Source organism: Psittacula echo (genome assembly GCF_963264785.1).
Source record: "Psittacula echo genome assembly, chromosome: 7".
In the NCBI taxonomy this organism is placed as follows: Eukaryota; Metazoa; Chordata; class Aves; order Psittaciformes; family Psittacidae; genus Psittacula; species Psittacula echo.
Genome location: NC_137740.1, coordinates 1326575 through 1354389, shown reverse-complemented (window position 1 = coordinate 1354389; position 27815 = coordinate 1326575). Strand labels below are relative to the sequence as shown.

Genomic DNA, 27815 nt, shown 5'->3' with positions numbered 1-27815 from the left:
AAGTGTGAGGGGAAAATACCCTTTTCCCTGCTCGTCCCCTCTCCTCTGTTTAGTTGTGACATTGATTTGTCTTATTTGGAGCTACACCCATTCCATGTCCTCCTGTGCTATGTGGAATGTTTTTGTGCCCCCATTTTGTGCTGGGTTCTTGTGTCCCAGAGCTTTACAGTGGGAATATTCCCCATGAGCTTAAGCTGTGTGTTATTTCTGGATGGGATCCACTGCCAGCCCGGGAGGGAGCATCCCTTTATTAGTTCCATTTTGCAGACTAAGTCTGGAGCACTCCACAGACCTTTTCATTTTTGATGCATGTGTAAGTGCTATTTTTTCCAATAAAAATACTGCTTATTTTGATAATGGCAGTAAATTGTTAAAGTGAGTCAATTGTGCAGAACTTTGCTCAAAGCAGTTGTCATACCTGTTTACAGGAGCACCTTCTGGTGCTCCACTTTCCATTTCAGAAAGGTTTGCACAAATACCTATACTTTCATACTTAAGAAACCCAAACCAAATCAAGCAGCCTATTAGCTCATGTTACTCTGATTAAAGAACAAAACTTCCTTTATATTAAAGGAATTTTAGGCAGAAAATTCTATGACCTACTCCATATCATCTAGAAAATGGTACATTCTGATTAATGCACCAAGAACAAAGTATAGGATTGATGAAGAACATTAGAGTTTCTCCGCCAAAAGCAGCTGGAAACTACAGCCCAGGGACCGGAGCAGAGGCAGCATCCCTATCAGGGAAACTACTCCCATGGGAATGAAGGTAAAGCCAGGCTGATCCCAGGGTGCTGCTGTTACCAGCAAGGAGCAAAGGGTGTGTTACTGAATGTGGGACTCTATCCCTCTTAAAACTTCCATTGGCTTCAGTCGAACTTCCTCCCCCCCCCCACCCCCCCCCATTGAAAGTATCTTCTCCTATTGCACAAGAATAATTACTTTAGGATCTCAGTAATTCATTTTCTGGCTTGGAAAGGACTCGAGCATGAAGTCTTTCCTGATGGAAGATAAAACAGTGAAACATCACGGTTACCAGCTGAAGTGAGGTGCTTATGGAGAATGAAACTGCCAACCCCTCCACTGCCATCCTGTACCATCCTGGGAATTCCAAACTCCACTGGCCAGCTTTTGATTGTCAAAGTCTGCTTTTAAGAAGCCTTTTCCAATACCTGAATGGAAGACAACAGGTATAAAACTATTAAAAGTTATCCAGCCCTACTTGCTAGGGATGTGGCTTGGAGCAACCTGCTCTAGTGGAAGGTGGTTGGAACTGGGTGAGCTTTAAGGTCCCTTCCCACCCAAACCATATGTGCTCTACACTGACAATTAGAAAGGTTTCAAGTCAGCATCTTCAGCAGTGGGAGTATTTTCCACTACTCTTTAAATAATGTTCAATGATTCCCAGTGACAGCATCATTGAATCTGAAATGTTTTAAACGATAATCAATACAAGCCCATGGTGCAACACGTCACCCCCACCAGAACAAGGCATGGCCAGTGAGCAATGCCTAATGCACTGAAAAGGACAAAAATACTGCAGATTACTCAGTGTAACAGCTAACCGCAGGAGTTAAGTAAATTGAAGTTAGTGAAAAGTAAACTGAAGTTAGTAAATTGAAGTTAGCGGGAAGTAAGACCCAACACAGAGCCTATTTAATCTCTGGTTGTTCATCACAGTGTTTTCTATCTCACAGCAGTGTAGAGGAGTTAGCAGAAATGAAGCAATCTTGGTTTAAAATGTTCCAACACTCACGTTTTAATGGTTTTTATCGACTGAAGAAAACTTATTCATCAGGGAATTTTAAAGTTGCCCAATTTATACAAAATTAAAGGCCAGTGTTACCTCAAATCCCTTCCCAGTTTTCACTTCCTACAGAACACTTGTGCAAACCCACCCTGACTATCCATGAACGCATTTAGTTTTTCTTAGAAAAGCACATTACCCGTAAACTTGGCCTTATCTCCACTTCCTCCTCCATGCCAAACATCACTGATCTTTGATAAAGCTGCACACAAATACCACTTTATTTCTGCAGGCAGCAACTGATCTGACTCCAGTGAATACATTGAGGGCAAGGGAATAATTTCTAGTGAAACAGAAAAGTATATTGCTAGGTCACTGGAGACCATTGTATCCCAACCTACACCAACTCTCCCCACAGCTTTCTACTGCCTGAGCCACAGCCAGCTTTGTGTCTGAGCAGAGGTGAACCCGTATCAGTTCTGATCACTTGGTTCTCACTTATTTGCTGATCCAGTAACTACAAAGAGGTATTTTGCATGCAGACAACCACAGCCACTGTGCCTTTGTCATTTAAAACGTAGAAATTAAAGTAATTTAAATATACTTCCTCTAAAAACAGCCTGAAAAGAAGATACGGAAAAGAAAATGCCTTGAATTTCTTAACAGCTCATTTTAAACATGCTGCTGTTTAAATCCTGAAGTATTTTCAGTACTTAAAGAACTGAAACAATCCGAACATGCATGATATATACGGCCAGGGAAGGATATGAACCACCCTTCTTGCACTGCAGTCACACCACCACAAGTACACTGAAGGATCGCTTTATGTTGCCAAGAGAGAGCACTCGCTGCACAGTTGACTCACAGGCTTTATTTACACTTGTCTACAGAATCATTTTGCCTTACATTTTATCTAAGCCAAATGAAACCATCACTTTCCTTTGTCTGGTAGCCTATCATTTGCTAAATGCAAAAACTTCCATCTGTTAACTACAGCAACAATTGTAATACAAAGCACAAGGAGAAAACCCAAAGGCTAACAACATCGCATTAGCGGCTCCAATCTGTACAGTTTAGTAGTTGGACTGAAGTTGTCAGAGGCAGTTACAAGACTAACCTGCTCTTGTGCAACCTACACACACCTAGCACTGAAATTAGAAAAGAAAGCATTAAAGAAGAAACTGCAGAGCATTTTTTCTTCTGCAAAAAAGAGATTATCAAAATATCTCTACGCCAAAACCATTTTGCTTCTACATCAGTCCAAAAGAAGTATCTTAAAAAATAAAAGGAAGAAAAGGAAGAATCTGGTTTTTAAAATGTTGCTCCGTTTGCTTCTGTGCAGTTCATTTTAAAAAGCAGTGGTCAAAAAGGAGTTTGGAAGCTCTAGGACTCAAGTAAATGCAGATATATTGCTGTTTGCTAGCTTAAAAAGAACTTTCCTTAACATACTTACCTTGTGATGGTACTGATGATACTTAAACCTTGCTTAACCAAACGGAGCTCAAGAAAGACCAAGTCTTAATGTGATATTGCTATCCAAATAGATTAAATGAAGCATTTTAAGCCATAAATTATGTTTAAGGGAAAAAGAATGACTGATGAAGAACACATTTAGGATGTCAGCACTTTCTACAGAGTTTATTAATTCTCACTTTTAAATATAAATAAAATTCAGATACCTTAAGAATTTTAGTCAGCCCCAAATGAATTTTACAGACGGCCTGCAGAAGCTTCACTTGATTCCAAGAAGCTAGTTCCACATGCCTCCATCTCCAGAGTAGCTCCTAAAGTGATCCTTTTATAGGAGAGGATCGCTGCGTCCAGGGTCCATGTGTGTGACACCACCACAGCCAGTACCCTCTGCGAAGGGCATGTTGCTGATGGCCGCAAATCATTCCTAGTGATAGGCACTGGCAGCTATCGGGCACCAGCTTTGGAGACGACAGTGCCCAATGTCTCAAACATCCTTGCTTGGAAGGAATGAGGTCTAATGTGCTCTCTACAGAACCACCTGCTGCTCTGGGTACTTAATAACTACTTTGCACTGAGCACAGCTAAAGAGAGGGGCATCCACCTGTACTTCAACACAGAAAACCAAACAATAACTAGACCTAAGTACTCACTACTATCATCCAGTGGGTAAGCCCAGCCCTACAGCTATACTAATCTTGTGTGGTCCCGTATGAACAAGCTCAGAAGCTGGATGCAGAAAGCTTATGGGTTCTTCTGCATTCCTCAGATACTTCTTCTAATTGTCACATGAAGAGCAAAGTGGTGTTGGAACGTACCTGCTCTTACATGGAAGAGAGCCAGGAATTGAGTGAGAGAGCCAGAAACTGAGCAACTGAGTCTTGAGAAATAATAATTACCCCCCTCTTTACTCAAGTAATAAATCCTCACACCTCCTGTGAGGAGTTTATGGCTTAAAATGCTACCTCACGTTTTGTTTCATGAACAAAGCTGCAGGTTTCCAGAAAGCAAGGACAGACATGCACCTCTACTAGCAGATTTAGCACTTCTGACCAAGTAAGACACCAACTTCTTAAAAATGTCTCATGCACTGACTGGAATTTGTTTTTCCTGGGTTTTTTGTTTTTTAAAGGTGAGCTTTAATACGTTATTTCTTTTTAGAACTTGTACGGGAACCAGAATGGGAAGATCCAGATGATGATCTGCGGCGTCTGCAAGATATAAATGGAGAAAGCATGCAAAGAAATGAGTTGAAGTTAATTTTAGCATCCACTTTGAGTAGTCTGTACCCTACAATAGCTGGAAGCAAAGTGTATCTGACAGGGGCCTTATAAGGATATAGAAATAAATTTAAACCACTTTAAGGTCATGAAAGTGAATTTAATGCTAGAAGTTTAATACTGAAAGTAGAATACAGCTTCTAAAGGCAATATTTACTTATGAAACTAAATCACTAAAGTATACATTAATGCTTTCACACACTGAAAGATGGTGACCCAGGTCTTTCTATGGAACATGCTTCTACCAGGAGGAAGTTTCATTGGGGAGAAGCAATTACAGAGACTTTAATAAGAAGTAAAGGGTAGGGGAAGTGAGAAAACTACTTTAAATATCAGAATAACTGATCAGATTCAACTCCTTCCCAGTGAATCTCAAGTCCTTCAGAAAAAATAAATAAAAATCACACATTTAAATACACCCATTCTTATTCTACATAAACCCAAACCTTTCGGGTGACCGTGATCTCGATCGTCTTTTTTTGCGATCACCAGATGAAGAAGATCGAGAACGACTTCGCTTCTTGCTTCTCTCGGGGGAGGAGGAAGAACGAGAGCTCGAGTAAGATCTCTTTCTTGGGGTGGAAGACCCCCTGTAGGACCTGGAGCTGGATCTTTATTGATTAAGAAATAAATGAGATTTAATTCTGGTATAATATAGAGAGAACAAAGAAAGAAAGAACATAAAGAGACAGTTTTCACACTCACTACTCTAGCCGCATCAGTGCTTTGTCAAATAAACATGTGGATGCTGTAATACTTACTCCTGCGTTATCTGCCAATAAACACTTCTAAAGCCAAAGTAGTATTCTTATTAAATTTTCCTAGTGTTTTTTTGCTATAGAGACCACCAGTAGATTGGAAACCTCTTTCCAGCATTCACCAGAATGATGCACGTGGATAAAGAGGGGATGGCAGACTGCGGTAGGAAGTAGCCTGTGTAAGGACCTTCCTCAGTACTTAAACTCAGATCAAAGTGGCTTGAAAACCACTGAGGTGATGCTGATTTAACAGTAATTCGTCTCATATTAAGAGGTTTGTAATGTTCATCTTACTAGAATAGTAAGAACCCTCTGAAGGGGTATTTACAAATATCACAATAATTTGTGTAGAAAGTAAGACTTTTCATAACGAAAAGATTTTTAAAACTTCTTACAATACAGTCATTTTGGCATTAAAAAAACCCTGTAAATGACCAGCTTCACTTACAAACACTCAAAAAATCACTTTGTTATCTACAAGAATTAAACAAGGAAAAGAAACCCACCTGTGGAAAAAGTGATAGAGCTGCAAAGTCCTAAGCTCTAATTCCAAATTTATATTAAAACACCTGAGTCTTTCTTTTTTTCGGTAAGATGGGTAAAATGTTTTAAAAGCCCCAACACCACAGTGTATGTGGTTGGTAAAATATTTCCACTGTAAATCATAATAGTAGGGCAATCCTATTTCCACAAGCTCATTCTGTGAGCACACTCAGTGGGTGCTGCACTGAGTCCCCGCAGCACCCATGGGGGCACAGCCACTCCTTTTTTTTTCTCGTAGAAGCACAGGCTCCATCTCACACTGACCCTCACATAACCCACAGCATGTTCTGCCACCAAAGGGTGCTGGCACCATCTGTGACTGGTCTTTCCTGGCACAAAACTTCCTTGTTTACAGTATTAAGATTCTCTGCACCTGTGGAGGTGGGACAGCTCCTCATGCCATGGCAAAAGGCAAGTCCTGCCAACAGGATGCCTGTGTAAGGACACCTCAAGGAACTTCTGTGCTTTGTCACTCTCCTCCACACAAGTCAGTAACCGCAGTGAGCTCAAGCTTCTGTAGGCTTCTCACGTGATTTACTATCAACACTTCGGTTCACTGATTGTTACATCCCACATTATAAAGATAATGACAGCACTACCTAGTGGAACTTGGATACACAGAATCCTAGACTGGTTTGCGTTTGGGTTGGGTTAGAAGGGAGCTTAAAGCTCATCCAGCTCCAACCCCTGCCATGGGCAGGGACACCTTCCATAGAGCAACTTGCTCCAAGCCCCTGTGTCCAACCTGGCCTTGAACACTGCCAGGGATGGGGCAGCCACAGCTTCTCTGGGCACCCTGTGCCAGCACCTCAGCACCCTCACAGGGAAGAGCTTCTGCCTAAGAGCTCATCTCAATCTCCCCTCTGGCAGCTTAAAGCCATTCCCCTTGGCCTGTCCCTACAGACCCTTGTCCAACGCTCCTCTCCAGGTTTCCTGTAGCCCTTTTAGGCACTGGAGCTGCTCTAAGGTCTTCCCTTAAGAAGCCTTCTCTTCTCCAGGCTGAATCAGCCCAGCTCTCTCAGCCTGGCTCCAGAGCAGAGCTGCTCCAGTCCTCGCAGCATCTCCGTGGCCTCCTCTGGACTCATTCAAGCAGTTAAATAAGTTAAAATATACATTAAGTAAGTTCTCACTAAACACAAACCCAGAATTACAGCATATTTTCTAATGTTCTTCCACATCAAGTAGCCAAAGTAGAAAGAGTAAAACCAGCAGAAAATGCTGAAGCAGGTGAACATGCATTCAAATCCTTCTTCCTTCCAAGTGATGATCTCTGGCATTCACCCATCTAGCTTAGATTCAGCTTAACCTCTTCAACCAAAAACTGCCATTCTCAAGAAACACATGTTTAGTGGGAAGCATCTTGTGCAGAGACCCCAAAGGTTCTGACTTCCAAGATACAAAACAGTGAATGTGCTCTGACCAGCACAATTTTATGATGAAATCAACAAGCGGTTGGTTCTTCTGCCCTTTTTTCTCTCTGCAAGGAGAGAGTTCTACCTCATTCACCTTGATTTTGACCCACGAGATCTAGAGTGCTCCCTGGAACTGGAACGAGATCTTGATCTGGAACTGGAAGAACTTCTTGAATGGGACCTGAAACAACATGGAAGACTTTTTTTCCCCGTGTCTGACTTGTATTTAGCAGAAAAACTGCTGCTGTCAGCAGCAGAGACAACACTGCACTGAGACAGTTTGGCCTAGAGTCACTAAAGCAGTGACAATTTCTGCCTGCTCCCCCGGTACCACCACAGCACATTGTGAAACAGAAACTTTAACATAGTAAGATGGTGCAATTAAATTACAAAGTCAGCTTTTAGCTTACGTTTCCTAAAACAAAGCACAAACATTAAACAGAATTGCAGTTATTGGGCAAATGAAACAACTGCCCATCTATTAACTATTTCATGAAACCAGTGCCTTGACTTTTAACAGTGTTTAAAACCAATGCCTTAACCTGCAGCCCATCATTCCTCTGAACAGCAGAGTAGGGCACAGCATCAGGACTAACTAGCCCGCATCTCCCCACATCAGTTCTCGCAAGCATTTTGAAGCAGTTTCAAGTTTTCATCAAGATTTCCCCCTGCATTAACAATCAGTAGTAGTTGATTCTGAGTTCAAGTACAGACATCTCCAACACCACTTGTAACTTATCAAAATTACTTCCCATTTTTTCATGTTGATGGATTTTCTTTAAGCACAAACCATAACAGAGATGTAAAAACAGTAGTGGACTTGCATTGACATTGTAAAAAGAAAGTATTGCAATCAGACTGCAATAATCTTTAAGGAAAAATCTATTATACATGCTGTCAATCTCCCTATTTATATTGTTACCACATCTTTTTCATTTTCCTGTAAAACAGAAGCAGTATGAGCACATGCTAACTAGGAAATATATTTAAACCTTTTTAACAAACACAAAGAAGTGTCCACAAATGGCAGCTGCCATTTCCAACCACTTATCTGTAGCTAGAAGCAAAAAGTTCAACAGGAAGTTAAATGATCCCTAGCAAATACCAGTTATTTCAGTTAACATTTGTGAATCAATGAGCAAACTCAAGGCCAGATGAAGTTGTCTCCTTTGACCTTCCCACCCCTACACCTAAAAACGGCCCTCAAATGCAGCTCACACTGGGTCCGTGCTGCCCTCAAACAGGACAGTGCACCCACTTTCTCACAGATCTTGCCCCACACCTTCCTTCACAGAGGTGCCCCTGCCCATGGCCAGGGGGTTGGAACTAGATGATCTTAAGGTCCTTTCCAACCCAAACTATTCTGTAATGATTCTGTGATGATTCTGTGATGAAACTGCTGACAATGACCAGCTTCATCACTCTCATTCAGGCTGCTCCTCGTCAGAGCTACATGACATTTGAAGAATGCAGTGTCTCACAGTATGGACTATGAAGAGCTTAATTTGTCACAGAAGCAGCAGAACAGAAAAAAGCAAGACAACCATGGGGGGAGAAAGACAACAGAGACAGTGGCCGACACCTGGTTAGTCTGAGGGGCTGAAGAATTTGGGCAATAGCCACAGCAGGGAGAGCAGAGAGGTGCAGTTACAGAACTAAGAAGGTTAGAAGAAACTTGAACTTTATGTGTATGAACCTTATATATAACCCTATACTGATCTGAGGTCTTAAACCTACCAGTATCATCCTCATATTAGTTGTAAGGCAGCTAAAAAGCTACAATATGATTTACATCACCCAATTACACAACATTTATTGAATTGTTCATATATTACTGAATTTAAAAAATAATAATGCAAGATCTTCAATCTGCCCCATACGCTTTCGTAGTGGTCCCATGACCAATATAAACCTTCAGTGTTCTTCTGACAGTGCTGACACTGTACTTAAAGCTGTGTCTCCTGCCAAGTTCAAGTTTCTTGTCATTATTTCCAAGCTATTTTCCATTTTGTCCTTTCCCTGAATCTGCCTGGACTGCATCATCACTGCCCTCTTCTGCCTCCTCCCACTCTAACCACAGCACCCTCTGCTTCTGTTAAACAGCTCTACCCAACACTGCTAAAAAACAAAGTTCACCCATTGACTCACATAAGGCCAACAAGCCTAAAAATAAAATTGAAAATAAGTCACATTTTAACATATTTGCAGGATTCAATTGAAATATCAACTTAAATTTGCTAAAACAAGCAGCAAGACACAGGAAACCTCTGTCATGAGAAGCCACAGAAGGTCAGAAGAGAACATTATCTACCTGTGTAAATTCTGTACATGAAATCATTAACATTATTGAACTAAAACTGTAAGGCAATCAAGAAAAAAAAAAGTAAATAAAGAAGTTAGATACTGACATTTTGCCTGGCGTTACCCTTGACCTGTACCCGTTTACCTGGACCTAGACCTTGAGCTTGAATGAGAGGATGAGCGTGATGAAGATCGCGAGTGGGAAGACCGAGACTTAGAGCGACTGCGCCTATTGGATTTTTTTTTCTTGTTAGTGTCCTCTTCCTCACTGGCATCAAGATTATATTTTGAGAGGTCAGCATCATCTTCATCCTCATCCTGAAAAAATGCAGATACACAAAAATACTTCAGAAACACCTAGATTGTTTTCTCCAGTTAGTGTTTTTTGCCTATTCTGGGGTTCATTTTGTGGCTTTCAACCTCTGAAATACTGTTGGTAGTGCATGTCCTCAGATCCAAATATTTTAAGAGTAAGGAGTGACTGAAAATAACTATTTCAAAGCAAGCTAATATAAAGCCTGGAAAACCCCCATCTAAGGTCCCATTTCTGATATTTAATGAAGCTAATGAGAGCAGAGACATTCATTTTACCAGTTACTTTAACTGAGTGCCTGGAAGAATCTGCAGATGCAAAATCTAGAACCAAAGCACAATTCTGCAGACACATGTGTCATGGGCAGGATCTGGTGACTGCTGTGTAAATAATAAGCACATATGCAGGTCTCTGCAGGACTACTGTCCAGAGATGTGGACAATCCGCTATGTGATCATGTATTTCTGAAAAGATGAAAAAACTCACTTTATTCCATTTACAAAATAGAAATTGGACATGGTTTTAAAAGGCTAAGAGTAAAACTCAACAGTATTTCCTTTATATGGTGTCCATAGACAAAGGTTCCAAACACAGATTTCAGAACTACTGATTCTGATCTCAGGTAAGTTTTAAAATCACGTATCTGTGACTGCAGGTATTTAGAACAAAACAGCTTGTGCACATTACTTCACAGAAGCTGTAGAACCATTACTCAATAGCTGCTCCTCCACATTTCTCTAAAGGCAGCTAAAGTACAAACCAAACCCTACCCACTACTACTACACAGCACTATAGTCATGATTAAAGAATGATAAAAACTCCAAACATGTTACCTCATCCAATTTATATTTGGAGAGATCTTCATCCTCATCCTCCTCATCTTCCCCTTCAGACTCCTTATCTTCTACTTCCTTCAGGATAGATGCAGGACCAACTGGCTTCCCTCTGTACTTTTTCTTTTTACGTCCAAACTAAGCAATGTTATTTCATTAGAATACGATAGAATCAAAAGTAATTTAAATTAAAACCTGCATTTTTTTATAAGTACACGTCAATTTCAAGTAAGATATTGCTCAAAGGGAAAGAGAAGTATCTATCATAAAACATCAGTTAGCAACAAGAACATTTCTGAAGAGATGCTTGTCTTGGGTACAGTTAGTGCCCAAAGACAAGCTGAATGGAAATCTGAATTTTACGAGAGTATTTTATATTTCTGTCTATGGGTTATCTTTATTAAACACCATTGAGCATCTGGCTGAAAGCAACACCCATGACCCTTGAGCTATCTCTTGAAGAAACTTAACAAACTCAGCTCGTACCAGTTTAATTCATTTTTACTTTTTACTCACAAAAGACAAAACAGATACATTCACTTTCAGTTCAAAACTCTCACACATGAGCATTTGGCAGACAGCTGTATCACAACATATTCTTGAACAGCACTCTTCTAAGGAAACCAAATGCAAACATATCCTAAACACACACATCACACAGTACCTGCGCCTCCAGAGCAGCACACGCACCCAATCTTACCTCATCATACTCCCCATCTGATTCCTCACGTTCTATATATTCAACATTCTCTCGCTCATTAAATCCTCCTCCGTATCCTTGAAAAAGGGGGAAAACAAGACAAATCTCTTGAGCTGCACCAAATTCAGCTACAAGAAGCACAAAGTTTATTCTAAACTTTCACAGAGGCTCAGGAAGCCTTCAGTGGTTTATAAACACGTGCCCCAAGAACGTAACAGGATCTCAAGAGGAACATGAATTGTTCCTACACACATTTACTAAACAGAAACCTAACTGAGCAAATGGATTAAGACACAAACAACACAGAAGCAAGAGAGCTTAAAAGAGTGGGAAAAAAACATAAAAGAAATGTCAGGATTATAGCTGTGCTTCCCAGAAGAGCTCTGGTGGGGCTGTGGTGCCTGACAGCTGCCCTGTGTGGATGCACACAGGCATGTCCCCAAGGGGCTAGAACAAAGGCTACTGTACTCCAAGACTGAAATCCCACCTTAGGTAGCAGCCAGTAGCCAACTCAGGAAAGCACTGAGTGAAACACAAGGCGGGGACACACTGCTCAACTGCTTCCCTTGGCCTCAGCCAGGTCCCACACGCACGCAGCCCCCTGGGTATCACAATTCTTTTGGACATACACTCAGATATAGCTCCTCAGGGAGCTACAGCAATAGAAGGATCCTGCAGTCGCAAGGAATTGTACGAATGCCAAGATTTGCCTTAGGCATCTCTCTGTTCCTTTGTCTAACGTAAGAGGAACACCTGAAGGGATCATTTTTGTTTCAGCTGCCTCTGTAACTGACTCCAAGCATACGCAACATGCTGAGTGTCCTGCACAGGACTGGCAATGTCTAAGGGACACCAGAACGTGGAACAATAATGAAATAGTAAAAATATTCAATTATATGAAATATATTAAATCCAGTTAAATATTCTTCTTTAATATTCTTACAATATTAGATATGAGTATTGAAAATATTCTTTTGAATAATAACCTGTGTGCTCTTCTCCATGCTTCTTTTTTTTATATATAGAATCATGGAACAGTTAGGGTTGGAAAGGACCTTAAGATCATCAAGTTCCAATCCCCCTGCCATGGGCAGGGACACCACACACAAAACCATGTCACCCAAGCTAAACCATGTCAGCCAAGTGCATACGCATTATTGTCACACTCCATGCGTTAAGTTCTCAGCCTGATCCCATTTGCAGTGGTACCAGTACAAATGCACGAGTGCACTGTAAGGAGATCCTCCAGTCTAGTTACCACTGGGCTCATTATTAATGCATAAGGAACTCAAAACGTGTCCAAGCATGAACAAACCTAAACCTCATTAAGAGGTGATAGTCTGATCTACACAACCTTCAAACCCTGTTCTTGGGAATGCTGAGGCCTCCAGCAATGGACATTGTGCATGCACTGGGCCTTCTGGAGTTGAATACATATTGTATTATTCCTTCCAAACATCTTAGTAACAAAATCAAATATAGGGGGAGTTTAAGCTGAGTATCTGTTGACTTTCTATATGAAACAACCATATACTTAACACACCACTAAAAGTAATCAAGTCCAAGAACCTACTTATAAGTAAGTCCAAGACTTATTTACATATAGAAATTCATTCAACTTTCATACAATCACAGACTGGTTTCTGCTGGAATGGAGCATAAATTTCTTCCACTTCCAACTCCTGACACAGGCAAGGACACCTTCCACTACAGCAGCTTGCTCCAAGCCTCATCCAACCTAGCCTTGAACACTGCCAGGGATGGGGCAGCCACAGCTTCTCTGGGCACCCTGGGCCAGTGCCTCAGCACCCTCACAGGGAAAAGCTTCTGCCTAAGAGCTCATCTCAGTCTCCCCTCGGGCAGGTTAAAGCCATTCCCCCTGGCCTGTCCCTTCAGGCCCTTGTCCAAAGCCCCGCTCCAGGTTTCCTGGAGCCCCTTTAGGCACTGGAGCTGCTCTAAGGTCTCCCCTTAAGGAGTCTTCTCTTCTCCAGGCTGCCCCAGCCCAGCTCTCTCAGCCTGTCAACTTTTCTGGTTCTGCTGTGAAAACACCATCTTTAATTAAATTACACTGCAATTTATAAAAAGAAGTCCTCTTACAGCAATTTGAGTAGTTTAAAACCACACACATCTTACCTGTCCTTTCCTCCAATTTCGCGTACTTTGGAGTATTACACATATTGCATTCTGATCTTCTAGCCCAGTTCACGTTACCACATCTTCAGAGGCAAAAAGAACGAAACAAAAATAAGAAACATTTTATTTTAAATCAAAAAGCTTAACTGTGGAGGCAACACTTAGAATAAATCATAGAATCAGAGTGGTTTGTGTTGGAAGGGACCTTAAAGCTCATACAGTTCCAACCCCCCGCCATGGGCAGGGGCACCTTCCACTACAGCAGGTTGCTCCAAGCCCTGTTCAACCTGGTCTTCAAAATGAGAAATATTACAAAAATGTATTTGTCAAGTTTTAGCAGTGATATGGTAAATCTCCATGGCAACAGTCCTCATAACATAACTGCTTGAGAGAGTCTCTGGGTGTTTCACTAGAATGAGGATGGGAAGGTGACCATACTGGACAAGTGGAAGGGAAAGAAAAGGCATGTGGACAAGTTTACAGGGGTAACTGCACAAAAAGTGTTAAGACCCCTCACTGCTCTCCACTAGTGGCATTCATGGTTCAGAGGGGTTAACGAAGAAGGCACCATGTGTATAATGCTTAGGAGCAGCCACTGTCCCTCACTGCTGTAGTTATCTGCTTCTGCAACTGCATTCCTATCTTATGACCTCCTAGAAGGCCATTCAGGCTTCCTCCATTTGTAGTGCTACCCTCAAGACACTGCTCAGCCCCAGAGAGAAGAGAAGGTCTGTAAGACCCAACCTAACTATAAACTTGGAGAGACACAGCAATCCTGAAGGCATCAAGCAGATCCCCTCAGATACTGGGGTCCACAGCATTGCCCAGGGAACCTGCTGCTGCAGGACAGTGCCACTGGAAACCCATCAGACTGAAAACAGCTCCATGCCAACAGGAAAAAAGAATTTCAGGTTTCACTGCTCAGACAGCTCAAACAGCAAAAGCCTGAAATCCTTAAAGTGCTCCTTTCAAAAATCCAAGCGTTTTATTAAAGCAGCCCTTTTCTAATTGAGGTCTTAATATTCCCAACTGATGCCTTGGAGAAACATCTGAGAATTTAACCATGGGCTAAACTTGACTCATTACGTGTTTAGTGAATGTTAACAACAAAATATCACGCTGCAGTGTGGGTGTTACTTCCATCCACACGTATCTTCCACTTGAGAAGTGCCCAGCTTATCAGAGAAAAACATGAACTTTTACCTACCTATCTTGATTATTTTTAACCATTTCCCAGCCATGTTAAACAAGCTGCTCTCCAGCAAGCAAAACTGAACGCTAGCCTCGCATCAGAACACTATGAGTTGAACCTGTGTGAGTTTTGACCATTCTTCCTCAACTGTACAAGTAAATGTACAGTGACACCATTAAGAACCAGGCTGTTTGAGGTGTTGTTTGGCACTACAAGAACACTTTGCACTCTGTACCAGGCCGTACGTTTTACACTGCCAGTCGTTAGCACTGAAGAGCCCACGACTCTTTTCAGCAAGTGTCTTCCCTATTTCAGTCCCTCCAGCTTTCATCATTTTGGCTTCTGTTGTTTTTTCTGGAAAATAAAAACAAAGACACAAAGAACAAACAGCTCTCAAACACCTTGCTTCATGAATATATTCTTTTAAAATGGATTTAATATTATTTTTAAATGGATTTAATATTATTTTTAAATGGCAGAAACAGATGAGGAGAAAAAGATCATAGAATCCCATTCTAGTTTGTCTTGGAAAGGAGTTTAAAGCTCCTCCAGTCCCAACCCCTGCACAGGCAGGGATACCTTCCACCAGAGCAGGCTGCTCCAAGCCCCTGTGTCCAACCTGGCCTTGAACACTGCCAGGGATGGGGCAGCCACAGCTTCTCTGGGCACCCTGGGCCAGCGCCTCAGCACCCTCACAGGGAAGAGCTTCTGCCTAAGAGCTCATCTCAATCTCCTGTCTGGCAGCTGAGACACTCACCTCTTCCACATCTGTTACAGTTGGTTCTTCTCGCAAAGTTTACGTTCCCGCACCTGAAAACAGAAGCGGAGCGAGAACGAAGACGCTGGTTAACGCTGGAAAATGCACTCGCGCGAGACTTAAAAGAAAACCACCTTTATATTTCAGGCTGAATCGGTTCCAAATCGGAACACGAAGTTTCCCAGGCCCTGCGCGGCCCCATGATGTCGGAGCTGTGGAGCTCTGCAGGGGGGAAACTGACCCGGACCGTCCCAAGCCGGTGGGAGGGGGCAGCCTCTCGGGACCCGGCGGCCGCGGCTCCCCGGGCCGGTGTTGCCCCACGGGCGGGCGCTGTGCTGCGCCGTGTTCCGCGCTGTGCGCCGCCGGCCCCCGCGGCGGGCGCTGCCCCCGTCCCGCCCCGTCCCCGCTCACTTCTTGTCGGGGCAGATCCAGTCCCCGTCGCTCACGCGGAAATTCTTGGTCGACATCTTGGGCCCCACCGAGCCGAGCACTCAGCGCCGCGCCAGAGGACCAGGGCCCTGCGCGGGCCGGGTTGCCCACCGCGCCTGCGCCCTGCTGCCGCCCGCACGGATTCTGCTCAGGCAGCGGCCCGGGCGCCTCAGCGTGGCCAGCGGGAAGAGCGGGCCGAAGGAAGCGCGCCCCCAGCGGGGAGGAGGGCTGTTCGCGGAGGGGCGCATGCGCAGTGCGTTCGGCCGCCGTGGCGGGATTGAGCTGAGGGGAGAGGAGCGGCTTGGGGGTGGGAGTCGCGCTGTGAGCCGGGGAGCCGGTCCCGCCGAACGAGGAGGCGTCCGGCAGCGCGAAAAAGTGAAAATCAACACTATAGAGCTCCCTTATTCATGGCAGATTCCTTTCCTGCGGGTGCTGCTGTGGCGTTTGTCACCCCAAAGTCCCAGCCGGGACAGACGTGCCCGAGGTCCTGCGTGTGCATCTTCACTACAATACATCAGCTGCTAATGCGTAATGAAAGATGAATGAAATAAGGCTTCATTTACAGAGAAGACAGAGCACACTGCGTTCAGACTGGTTTCTCAGTGTGACAGCACTGAAGAAGTCACCACAAGAACATACAGAGTGCTTTAAACAAGAATAAGACTTTAATGTTAGAGTGTTCAAGAAAATCCATTATTTTAAAGATGGGTTTTACTATGATGAAAAGACCATCCTGTGGTTTGTGGGGCGTTCACTTCAGCACAGGGACAAATGCTTCCATGTCCTGTGTGCAACTGCTCAGTCCTTTTGCTTTTCCCTTTGGACTGGTGATGATCTGGTGGGATCTGCACACCTAGTCTGACCAGCACTACCTAATTAAACACATGTGATGTGCTGATTTAGAGCAAATGTGACATTCCTGGCAGTTTTTATCTCCTTTCCATGCTGTAGCCACATCCTGTGGAAAAACCATCTGGAATCTGGTTATGGGCCTGGTTTTTCTCACATCCACTCTCCAGGTCATGAGGGAAGATGACTTTGTTACTGCTATTTACTTATAAAAGTGTAAACCAGCGTGACTGCGCTGGAAAAATGTGTTGGGTTATGTACGAACCCTGACAACATGCATTCTCCTGAGCAGGAAGCACTACACCTGCCTTGGTCTGCAGCTGGAGAAGGCTCCAGACAAAGGGGAATCGAAAGCAAGGGCTGTGAAAATACTTGCTTTTCTCTACTTGCCTTTTCTCTTTCTGGAATTCAAGAACAAGCAGAAAGAACGAGGTGAAAAGAAGATGGCCGCAGGGCACAGCCCAGGGCAGAGCCTGTAGGGCAGCAGGGGTCCTGCACTGTTTGTGTCCGCAGCCTGTGCGAGGCGCAGTGCTTCACAGGCAGCAGTGCCAAATGTGAAAGCTCGAGCAGCAGTTTCTGCCCCAAACGACGTTCCTTTGTGGCACTGGATGATCAGTCTAAGCTCAAATGAGAGAGCAGAGTCTTAGCGTTGTGATAAAATGGCAGCAAATCTCCCATGAGAGCCCCCCACAATCCTGATCCAGCTCTGGGGCAGCAGCACAAGAGGGACATGGAGCTGTTGGAGCGAGGGCAGAGGAGGCCATGGAGATGCTGCGAGGGCTGGAGCAGCTCTGCTCTGGAGCCAGGCTGAGAGAGCTGGGCTGGGGCAGCCTGGAGAAGAGAAGGCTCCTGAAGGGGAGACCTTAGAGCAGCTCCAGTGCCTAAAGGCGCCTGTAGGGACAGGACAAGGGGAGCGTCTTTAACCTGCCGGAGGGATTTAAACTACCAGAGCCCTCTGTCAGTGCCGATCTTCAAAATGAAGTAGAAAAGAGCTTGAAAAAGCCGGTGAATACAGCGGCAGCGCAGAGTGCCTGGCAGGATTCACTCCCTCCATGGCGTGGTGTTTGTCTGTACAGCAGGTGGCACTTTAGGAACGCACATTCTTCAGGTTGCGTTGTTATCACAGATTAAACCCCTGCTTTTCATGGAATTCGGTGGGGATATTTTAAATACCAACGTATTGATAACTCTATTAAAAAAAAAAAGGAGAAAAAAGCTTCCCTGCCACCAGGTGCAGCTGGCACTGGGAATGGAATGCAAGGTTATCCCTGGGTAGCACCTGATACGGAGCATGAAGTTGGCAGGGAGCATTGAGATTATTTTGATACTTGTTTTCTGCCAAAGGAACCTCCCCAGAGGAGTCCTCGGCCAGGCACCTGCAGCCACAGTCCTGATGTGGTCAGTGAGACCTTTCCCAGTCTGTGCAAAGTTTCTGTAACATCCTTGGACCAATTCACTTTAAAAAAAAAAAAACAAAACACAACTTTCAATTTGTGAATAAAAGCAAGGCCCAAGTGGGCAAGATCTCCTGCACCCTGGAGAGATATGATCAGGCACAATCTGCTGTTCAGCTCAGTGCCTATATAGGAGATTCCCTTATTTAAGAACCAGTTTTACGTAAAGATTTTTGATATGTTGATCATTTCCTGTGTTTCTTATACAAAGTTTCATTTAAACTCCCTGTTTCACAGTAGCTTCTGACTGATTTTATTGGATTCCTGTTTCTTTCTCAACACATTTTGGCTTCAAATGTGGGTGAGGAGTTGATAATAACCAAGTAAATGAGAAATACATCACCCATCATTTTAACATAATGAAACCCAACAGCTGAGAATGAAAAAATGTACAGAAAACTGTTTAATTGGCCTCTCTCTAGACAGCCAATTCCTACCAACAAGCCCTGAAAATCAGTTTTCCTCAAGAAAGACTAAATGGTACAAGGGCCAGCAGCATCAAAGGCAGCAATTAACTGGAGGCTGCCTGTGCTTCGCAGCTCTTCCCTTCTGCTTTCAAGCCCTTTCCCAGTACGCTGTCTGCGTGCCATGCTCTTTATTAAGCAACTTGGGGCACCCAGGTTTTTAAGCATCACTTTAAAGCACTTAATACACTGTTGATGCTTCCCAAGACATCATAATAATAATAATTTCAGATCCGTGAGTTGAAAGAGTGCAATGTGCTTCCATCAGGTGAAATCTAACTATTATGAAAAGCCATTTGTGTTGATGCAACTGAACATACACTAAATTATACAGCGAAACAGCATTTGACTGTTCAGTTTTCAAAGCTCATCACAACCTGACAGGTATTTGTTTAAACGAGGAGAAGTGAAAACGTGGTGCCTGTGCTAGAAAGTGCAAGAGCTGTACACCACCCCAGGCTCGTGCTGTCTCGTGCTGTGGGAGAGCTGCTGTGCTGCAGCAGCCGTTTGAGGGTGCACCGCAGCGTTGGCAGGGGTGGTTTTCCAAAGTCCCTTTCTGTTTCCAAGTGTGGCAGATGTTTGGCACTAGGGGTTTTCAAGGGAGGGATGGCTGCTGACGTGGCAGGGACGCCATGAAGGATCTCAGTTGGCGGGAGGGGGAGAGGGGCGGCCATCAGGGGTGAGGGGTGTTTGCGATGGGAGATCATGAGGGGTGAGAAGGGGTGGCCATGAGGGAAGATCAGCAGGGGAAGGAGAGGGGTGGCCATGATGGGAGATCATGAGGAGAGGGTAGGGGTGGCCATGACAGAAGATCTTGAAGGGAGAGGAGAAGTGGCCATGAGGGAAGCTCATGAGGGGAAGGGAGGGGCAGCCATGATGGGAGATCATGAAAGGAGAGGAGAGGTGGCCATGAGAGAAAATCATGAGGGGAGGATAGGGGTGGCCATGGTGGAAGGTAATGAGGGGAGAGGAGGAGTGGCCATGATGAAAGATCATGAGGGGAGAGGAGGGTCAACCATGAGGGAAGATCATGAGGGGAGAAGAGGGGCGGCCATGAGAGGAGTTCATGAGGGGAGGAGAGGGGTGGCCGTGAGGGAAGATCATGAGGGGAGAGAAGAGGTGGCCATTAGAGGAGATCATGAGGGAAGAAGACAGGCGGACATGAGTGAAGATCATGAAGGGAGGGGTGGCCATGATGAAAGATCATGAGGGGAAAGGAGGGGCGGCCATGATGAAAGATCATGAAGGGAGAGGAGGGGCAGCCATGAGAGAAAATCATGAGGGGAAAGGAGGGGTGGCCATGATGAAAGATCATGAGGGGAAAGGAGGGGTGGCCATGATGAAAGATCATGAGGGAAAAGGAGGGGTGGCCATGATGAAAGATCATGAGGGGAGAGGAGGGGCAGCCATGAGAGAAGATCATGAGGGGAAAGGAGGGGTGGCCATGATGAAAGATCATGAGGGGAAAGGAGGGGTGGCCATGATGAAAGATCATGAGGGGAAAGGAGGGGTGGCCATGATGAAAGATCATGAGGGGAAAGGAGGGGCGGCCATGATCAAAGATCATGAGGGGAAAGGAGGGGCGGCCATGATGAAAGATCATGAAGGGAGAGGAGGGGCAGCCATGAGAGAAAATCATGAGGGGAAAGGAGGGGTGGCCATGAGGGAAGATCATGAGGGGAGGGGAGGGGCAGCCATGATGAAAGATCATGAGGAGAGGAGAGGGGTGGCTGTGATGGAAGGTCATGAGGGGAGGCCATGAAGGGAGAGGAGAGGCCCCCATGAGGGAAGATCATGAACGGAGAAGGGGGGCGGCCATGAGAGGCATTCATTTTGGAAGGGAGGGGTGGCTATGAGAGGAGATCATGAAGGGAGAGGAGGGGCACCCATAATGAAAGATCATGAGGGGAGAGGAGGGGTGGCCATGATGATCATGAGGGGAAAGGAGGGGCGGCCGTGAGGGAAGATCATGAGGGGAAGGAAGGGGTGGCCATGAGAAGAGGTCATGAGGGGAAGGGAGGGGTGGCCATGACGGAAGATCATGAGGGGAGGGGAGGGGTGGCTGTGATGGAAGGTCATGAGGGGAGGCCATGAAGGGAGAGGAAGGACCCCCATGAGGGAAGATCATGAACGGAGAAGAGGGGCGGCCATGAGAGGCATTCATTTTGGAAGGGAGGAGTGGCTATGAGAGGAGATCATGAGGGCAAAGGAGAGGTGGCCATGATGGAAGATCATGAGGGGAGAGGAGGGGTGGCCGTGAGGGATGAGGGGCAGCCATATGGAGAGATCATGAGGGGAGAGTAGAGGCGGCCATGATGAAAAATCATGAGGGGAGGGGCAGCCATGGGGGGTGAATGGGGGGCAGGAGGGGAGATCTTGATAGAAGATGCGGGGTTTCCATTATGGGGAGGGGCAGCAGCTATACACTGTAGGCTGCTATGTGGGGCAGATGAGAGGTTGCTGTGAGTGGAGATTATGAGGGGCAGCCATGGGGGGAGATCTGGAGGGGAAATCAATTTTGCCATAGTGACATGGTTTAGTGGTGGGCTTGGCAGTTGGACGGTTGGACTCGATAATCTCAACTAGTCTTTTCCAGACTACTTGACTCTATGATTCTGTGTGCCTTCCAAAACTTCTTTGTAGTGAAGACAATGGAACAGGTTGCCCAGAGAAGCTGTGGCTGCCCCATGCCTGGCAGTGTTCAAGGCCAGGTTGGACACAGGGGCGTGGAGCAAGCTGCTCTAGTGGAAGGGGTCCCTGCCCGTGGCAGGGAGTTGGAACTGAATGAGCTTTAAAGGTTACTTCCAACCCAAACCATTCCATGATGCTATTATCTAGCCAGCCATGGAATATATAACTGCTGCATTAAAAACTAATTCTTCTGGTTTTCTTAGGGTACAGTGTTAGCTCTTGCATGGTGTTGCTTCTGCCTGTACCCAGAAGTAATCTTGTCTGGATAGGTCACTTCTTCTAAATGATGAGGTAAATGTTATCCTATTTTACATCTGCTTCAGAGATGAAGTTCACAAATCAAAACCAGATCTCCTGTGGCTCTAAAAGACAATCCTAAACTGTATTGTGAATGGCAACTAAATTGTGGGCAAATACATGTTTGGATTTTCCTGTCAGAGGAGTGAAGTGTATCACGAGTCCTTATTTATTTCTGAGCAGGTGCACTAGAACTAGAACAACTGTCTGACAGGTAGAATTTCCTGGAGAAAGCAGTGCATCTATATCGCCATTCTGATTGCAGGAAAGGCTGTTAACAACAGTGAGAGCTGCATTAGAGATTGTATTGCTGTTGTTTGGGAGTGAAAATTTAATGATCAAATATGGCCTATTTTTGTCATCCCTGCACGTTGGACTAGTGAAACTCCAGGTTATTTCTGCATTATATGTTGATGGGGGATGTGAAGTAAAAAGATATTGAACTCGGATTGCATGCAAAGTATCAGACTTGGAAGGGAGAAATCAAACACACAAGTCTTAAGTAGTGAACAACTGGATGAGCAGCAGTACTCCGAAAAGCACTGCCCTATTTTGTCAATATTGACTATTGAGTCCAGAGGAGGCCACGGAGATGCTGCGAGGGCTGGAGCAGCTCTGCTCTGGAGCCAGGCTGAGAGAGCTGGGCTGGGGCAGCCTGGAGAAGAGAAGGCTCCTGAAGGGGAGACCTGAGAGCAGCTCCAGTGCCTAAAGGGGCTGCAGGAAAGCTGGAGAGGGGCTTGGGACAAGGGCCTGTAGGGCCAGGCCAAGGGGAATGGCTTTAAGCTGCCAGAGGGAAGACTGAGATGAGCTCTTAGGCAGAAGCTTTTCCCTGTGAGGGTGGTCAAACAGGCGGCCCAGAGAAGTTGGTTGCTCCAAGCCCCTGTGTCCAACCTGGCCTTGAGCACTGCCAGGGATGGGACAGCCACAGCTTCTCTGGGCACCCTGGGCCAGTGCCTCAGCACCCTCACAGGGAAGAGCTTCTGCCTAAGAGCTCATCTCAGTCTCCTCTCTGGCAGGTTAAAGCCATTCCCCTTGGCCTGTCCCTACAGGCCCTTGTCAAAAGTTCATGGCAGGGGTTGGAACTGGATGTGCTTTAAGGTCCCTTCCAACCCAAACCAGCCTGGGATTAGATGGTGAGGTCTGGAGTCAGGAGGAAGTGTTGTTCAGTTTGCCTTTGGTATTGGTGGATTACTTTGGTTGCTTTCACAGAGTACAGCCTTCAGGATTTGACATAGAATCGTAGAATTATATCACATGGGTGGACAGGCAGCATATATATATTCCACTGTATGTTTTTTGGCTTTGGATCAGTTGCAAAAGATCTTACAACTTCCATGACTTTGTATTTCATAGCACATATTTTGCATATTTGCTTGTAAGTTTAGGGTTAATCTTTAGTTAATACCCCAAAAAAGTCCACTTTCTCTTGTGTTCGTCCACTCTTTTTCCTGACCCACTTTCACATTTTCCAGGAAAGGACTGAAGGATTCCTCTCTGGAATCAGAGGAGTCTGTTAGGCCAGGATAAAACCTGAAGACTTGTCATTTGTCCCTTTTTCAACAAGTTGCTGGTGCACCGTGATCGCTGCAGATCATTATGTGAAGACACTGTGGCCTCCTTCTGGTATCTCTGTCACTGAAAAACACAAAAGGCACTTCCAGCATTCCAACCTGACAGTGCTGGAGAGGGGATTCGGTATAATGATGACACGTACGTGATGTGTGAGAAGGATGATGGCTGACAGGCTCTGTGCTCCTGTGTCACTGAAGGAGTAAGACTCTCAGCAGCAAAAGCTCTAAACCTGCTGCTTAAAAGAAGGTGATGTGTTTATGAAAAATATGCGTAAATAAGCCAATATTTATAATTTTCCAAAGGTATGTTTGAACACCATGTAGGTGAGGTGCAGAATAAATAATGCCCCAGTTGACAGCTATAATTACCCTGGTTCAAAACCCCTTATTTTGAATACAAATTTGTTTGAGCAGAAGCAATTAATGGGCCAGCCAGTAGAAATAAAAGTGAGGCATGTAAAAAGGAAGATCTAATATATAGTTTTGAAAAGCCAGGTTGGAAAAGGTTCACCATTTGAGGAGTCGCTGGCGAGCAAAACAAGATGTGATTAACCTTTCCCATGCTTGTCCTCCTGTGCCCTTCCTGCGCGGCATGTTATCACCACTAATTAACCCACGCTGGAATCGGGGCGAGGAGGACCCGAGGATCGGTTAGAGCTCCTCGGCTCCACCTCTCTGGGAATGCTCGTCACCATGGCACCTGAGCACCTCGGGGCTGCAGGAGCGCCAGCACAGCAGGGAGCCTTCGCTCAGCCCTACCTGCAGGCTTCAGAAGCTCCCAGCTCTTTGTGGAGCTGTTTTTGTGCTTCATCATAATCTTGCGTTTGGCTTTTCACAGATTGTGCCCTCGCTGAAATCAGCAACGCGGCAGCGGGGAAAGTTCTACGGATCAGTATTTACTCCAAGAAACATGGTGTGAAGTAGACAAAAGTGTAACATGGTCACAGAAATAATTAACCCCTTCAGAGCAGCCAATTTGAATCATTCTATTACACTATTCCAAAGTAAAGAAAATGTATTTGGCAAAGTATCACCTACTTTGGCAATCTGCCCCTAAAACCAAGTAACAGTCTGTTCCCACATATCCCAATTGATGGGAATATGTCAGTGGTACATTTAAAGGGTAAGGAATAATGCCAAAACCCATACCTAAACATTTTTCTACTAGTTTTAGCTACAGTATTGCAATTTTGAGCCATATTTTTGTTAATGAACATTGAATTGTACCAGTTTAGGACTCTGAAGTCGGAATTAGGCTGCTGACCTGTCTTCTGGTGTCCTTACACCTCTAGTTCATTGCTTTGGTTTTTGCATCTTACTGGGCATAAGTATTTTGCTGCTTCTCGAAATTCTGCTTTGACAAAATCAACAAAAATTGGCCAGTTTGGTTTAGGTAAAGAACTGAACAAACCCAAGAGTGTTCATCAGGAGGGTCCTGCGGGGTTTGCTGTCTCATGTCCTAGAGGTGCATCTATGTGACCTTTTTCTTGGGATGTCCAAGGAGAACCACGAGTGTTCCTTCACTGCCAGAGAACTTGTGACTACTTGCACTGTCAATACGTCGCTGCTTACCAGTGAGGAAGCAAAAGCAATTTCATGTCCTCATTTTTGCAGCCAGTTCTGCTACAGATCTTCGCATTTCAGTGAAGGCAGCCTCTCTTTTTTCCAGGACACTCAATTGCAGTAACATCAGACACACAAAGTCATTTTGACAAGTGTCCTGTTTGCAGAGAAATGAATTTCCATGAAGGAGAATTCTTCTTTCCCCTCTTCTTTCTTTTATTGAAGAAGAAAACTCTTGAGTAAGCTTTGTTTTTCCTTAAGTTGCAATTATAAATAGAACAAGAAGTTCTAAGAACAATTTCAGTTCACACTGCGTTTGAGACCAACATGCCACACCAGACCAAATGAAGTCAAGTGAATCGGGAGAGATTCCAGTTGGATAGAAAAGGAAAAAAATTCTCAATGAGAACAATCAGCCATTGGAATAATCTCCCCAGGGAAGTGGTGACTCCCCAGCATTGGACACAGTTAAGATCTAGCTGAACAAGGTGCTGGGACATCTAGTCTAGGTCGTGCTCTGCCTAAAAAGGTTGGACCATATGATCCTTGAGGTCCCTTCCAGCCTGGGATTCCATGATTCTATGATTCTGTGATTCTATGAATGCAGGTGGAGAGTCCACTGCAGAAGAATGTGGGTTCTGCTGGTCAGAAGCTAGAAGGATGTCAGTGAGTTGACAACTCAAGAGATAAGGTAAGCTCTGCACCTCCACAAGACACAAGTTATTTCCCCCAAAGCTTTCTGAGGTCTGTTAATCACACTTTTTTCATGAGGCTGGCTCAGGTCCTGAATTCTCCTGGCAGGCAGACAGTACAAACACTGAGTGAAGCAGAGGTATGTATTTATGTGTGTATGCAGAGGGGGCTTCTGGAGGTCTTCTACCTGAAGCAGGTCCATCTATTGTATGGGATCAGGCCAGCCATGTCTTTGTCTAACCTCAGCCAGACTCTACAGCAGAGTTAGTGTGTCGTCTTCCCCAGAAGTAGAACCCGATCAGTTCACATTGGCAATCTGCCCCTCCAGGGAACCTTGGGGAAGGTGCAGTCTCTGTCTCCACAGACCTCCAGACTGGCCCTGCAGATGCTGCCAAAGCCTGAGTGTGTTTCCCCCCAAAAGCGAGCCCTGGCTTGTGTATGAGCCACGCTCCCTGGTCACACCAATCCCACCCAGCCTCCTCTCCTTGCTCCTGCAGCTCCAAACCCTGCCTCGGCCAAAAGCAAAGTGATGCTGGTTCAACATACCGTTGAATGCAAATAGAAAGGGGTTTGAATCATAGAATCATAGAATCCCAGACTAGTTTGGGTTAGAAGGGACCTTAAAGCTTATCTAGTTCCAACCCCCCTTGTCCTTATTTTGATAGCAGCTATGCTTTTTTGTTAACAACAGACACGGTGAGTGCTGTGCAGAATCTGCGTTGCTATGGTTATAGCACAGCCATTCCCAGAGTCTCCCCGAAGTAGCTAGAAATGAGACAAATCCAAGGGACACTATGAAAGTAATTCCCAGTAGCACAGGGTTTTCAGATGTTTCTCCTGCTGTCAGTGGGGAATGAAGGTGGCAAACTAGGTTAGTGCCATCATCTTGGTTCCAAGTAGTATAAAATTCATTTACAGCTGGAAACTTTTCAATTTAAATTACCTCCCAGGAGGTATCCAACTTAAAACTTTGGGGCTAATTTCTACAATGTGCAGTTTTTCCCCACCAAAGCTGAAGCCCTGTGTTTATTCTCTTATCCCTGCTCTTTCCTTCACCAGGGTTTGCCCTGCATGTGCACAGTGTCCTCTGGCTTTTTCTCTGCCATAAGCACAGCAAAAAGTACAATCCCCAGAATCATCATTGCTGACACGCTTGGGAAAAGTCTGTGTGCAACAGGGTGTGGAACTGCTCCTCCAGCTCGTCCCTTGGGTGAGGTGATGCTGCATCCACTCATGTCCAGCCTCCTTCTCTCCATCTGGAGGAGCTTGGTGGGTCTCCAGCCCAGCACCCCTGGCCACAGCACTAGGTAGTTGGTGGTGCAGGGTAATGGAGACTGACAATTTCATCTTTAAGCTATTTATCCACCGGTGCTCTGCACGTCAGGTGTCAGGGGAACATGACAACTCTTGTCAGTGAAACAAGAGAGTCCTATGACAGGCTTTCAATCGAATCCTTCACCCAGCACTCCCGACATTAACACTGCGTTAAAACAGCTTCATTCATTATTCAGAAAGGGGAAAAAAAACAGTGAGATCCTGACAAAATATATAATGTTTTTTGAATCCTAAAACTCCACCCGGTTTTGCTGCTTCGATGCCGTCAGAATAACCTGTCTGGGTTCATTAAGAGCTGTGTTAGTTTTTCCCAGTGAATAAGCCAAGCCCTGGTCATCCTGCAGCTCGTGGGACTCGGCCGTTTGCCATGAATGATTCATAACTCAGGCTGCTTTTTAATAAAATGCTTGTGTTAAAATTCTACATATGCTCAGAAAGAAGAAATGAAAAATTCCCTCAAGATCTTCATTAGAATTTATAATAAATGACAAGCTGTGGATTTATTGTCTTGTAGGCATGGCCTGTCTGCAGATGCCCTGTGCTTGTAGACAGGCTTCCCCTGGCTGCCCACCATCCCTAAAACCACGGTGACTTGCTGCAGTACAAATGTTTTAGAGGCACAGTCAAGTCTGACTTTCATCTCATGTTAAAACATATCTTGGAATAGCAGAAGGGAAGTGTAGGCTCCTGGAGGTGCATTGTTTGGGTCCTTCTTCCCCAGACAAAGATAGAAGCAGTGATAACAGCAGTGTGACCCATGACTTCACCCCACTGAGAAAGCAGCGCTGAGAAAGCTTCATCACCCAGCACTGCAGCTACAAACTACACCCTGAATATTCACAGAACCCTGGAATGGTTTGGGCTGAAAGGACCTTAAAGTTCACCCAGTTCCAACCCCCTGTCATGGGCAGGGACACCTTCCACTAGAGCAGCTTGCTCCGAGCCCCTGTGTCCAACCTGGCCTTGAACACTGCCAGGGATGGGGCAGCCACAGCTTCTCCGGGCACCCTGTGCCAGCGCCTCAGCAC

The 27815-nt window shown here is 45.1% G+C and overlaps 1 protein-coding gene across 1 annotated transcript; it reads right to left on the bottom strand.

Annotated features, from left to right (window-relative positions):
• Positions 1–3359: 3359 nt before the first annotated feature.
• Positions 3360–16009, bottom strand: ZRANB2 (zinc finger RANBP2-type containing 2). Its single transcript, XM_080623493.1, has 10 exons — positions 15853–16009; positions 15442–15494; positions 14930–15038; positions 13493–13575; positions 11360–11436; positions 10660–10797; positions 9659–9831; positions 7307–7393; positions 4946–5110; positions 3360–4430 (listed from the first exon to the last, which is right to left on the bottom strand). The coding sequence occupies exons 1-10, from the start codon at positions 15906–15908 to the stop codon at positions 4367–4369; spliced, it is 1005 nt and encodes a 334-aa protein (XP_080479619.1). The 5' UTR covers positions 15909–16009; the 3' UTR covers positions 3360–4366.
• Positions 16010–27815: the final 11806 nt, after the last annotated feature.

Excerpts from the sequence above, each read along its gene's own strand:
- ZRANB2 (XM_080623493.1), bottom strand. The coding sequence starts at position 15,908 with ATGTCGACCAAGAATTTCCGCGTGAGCGACGGGGACTGGATCTGCCCC. Across the intron at positions 15,495-15,852 it reads TGGATCTGCCCCGACAAGAA|GTGCGGGAACGTAAACTTTG; the intron begins GTGAGCGGGGAC and ends TTCTGTTTTCAG. Across the intron at positions 11,437-13,492 it reads GAAATTGGAGGAAAGGACAG|GATACGGAGGAGGATTTAAT; the intron begins GTAAGATGTGTG and ends CCCTTTTTCAAG.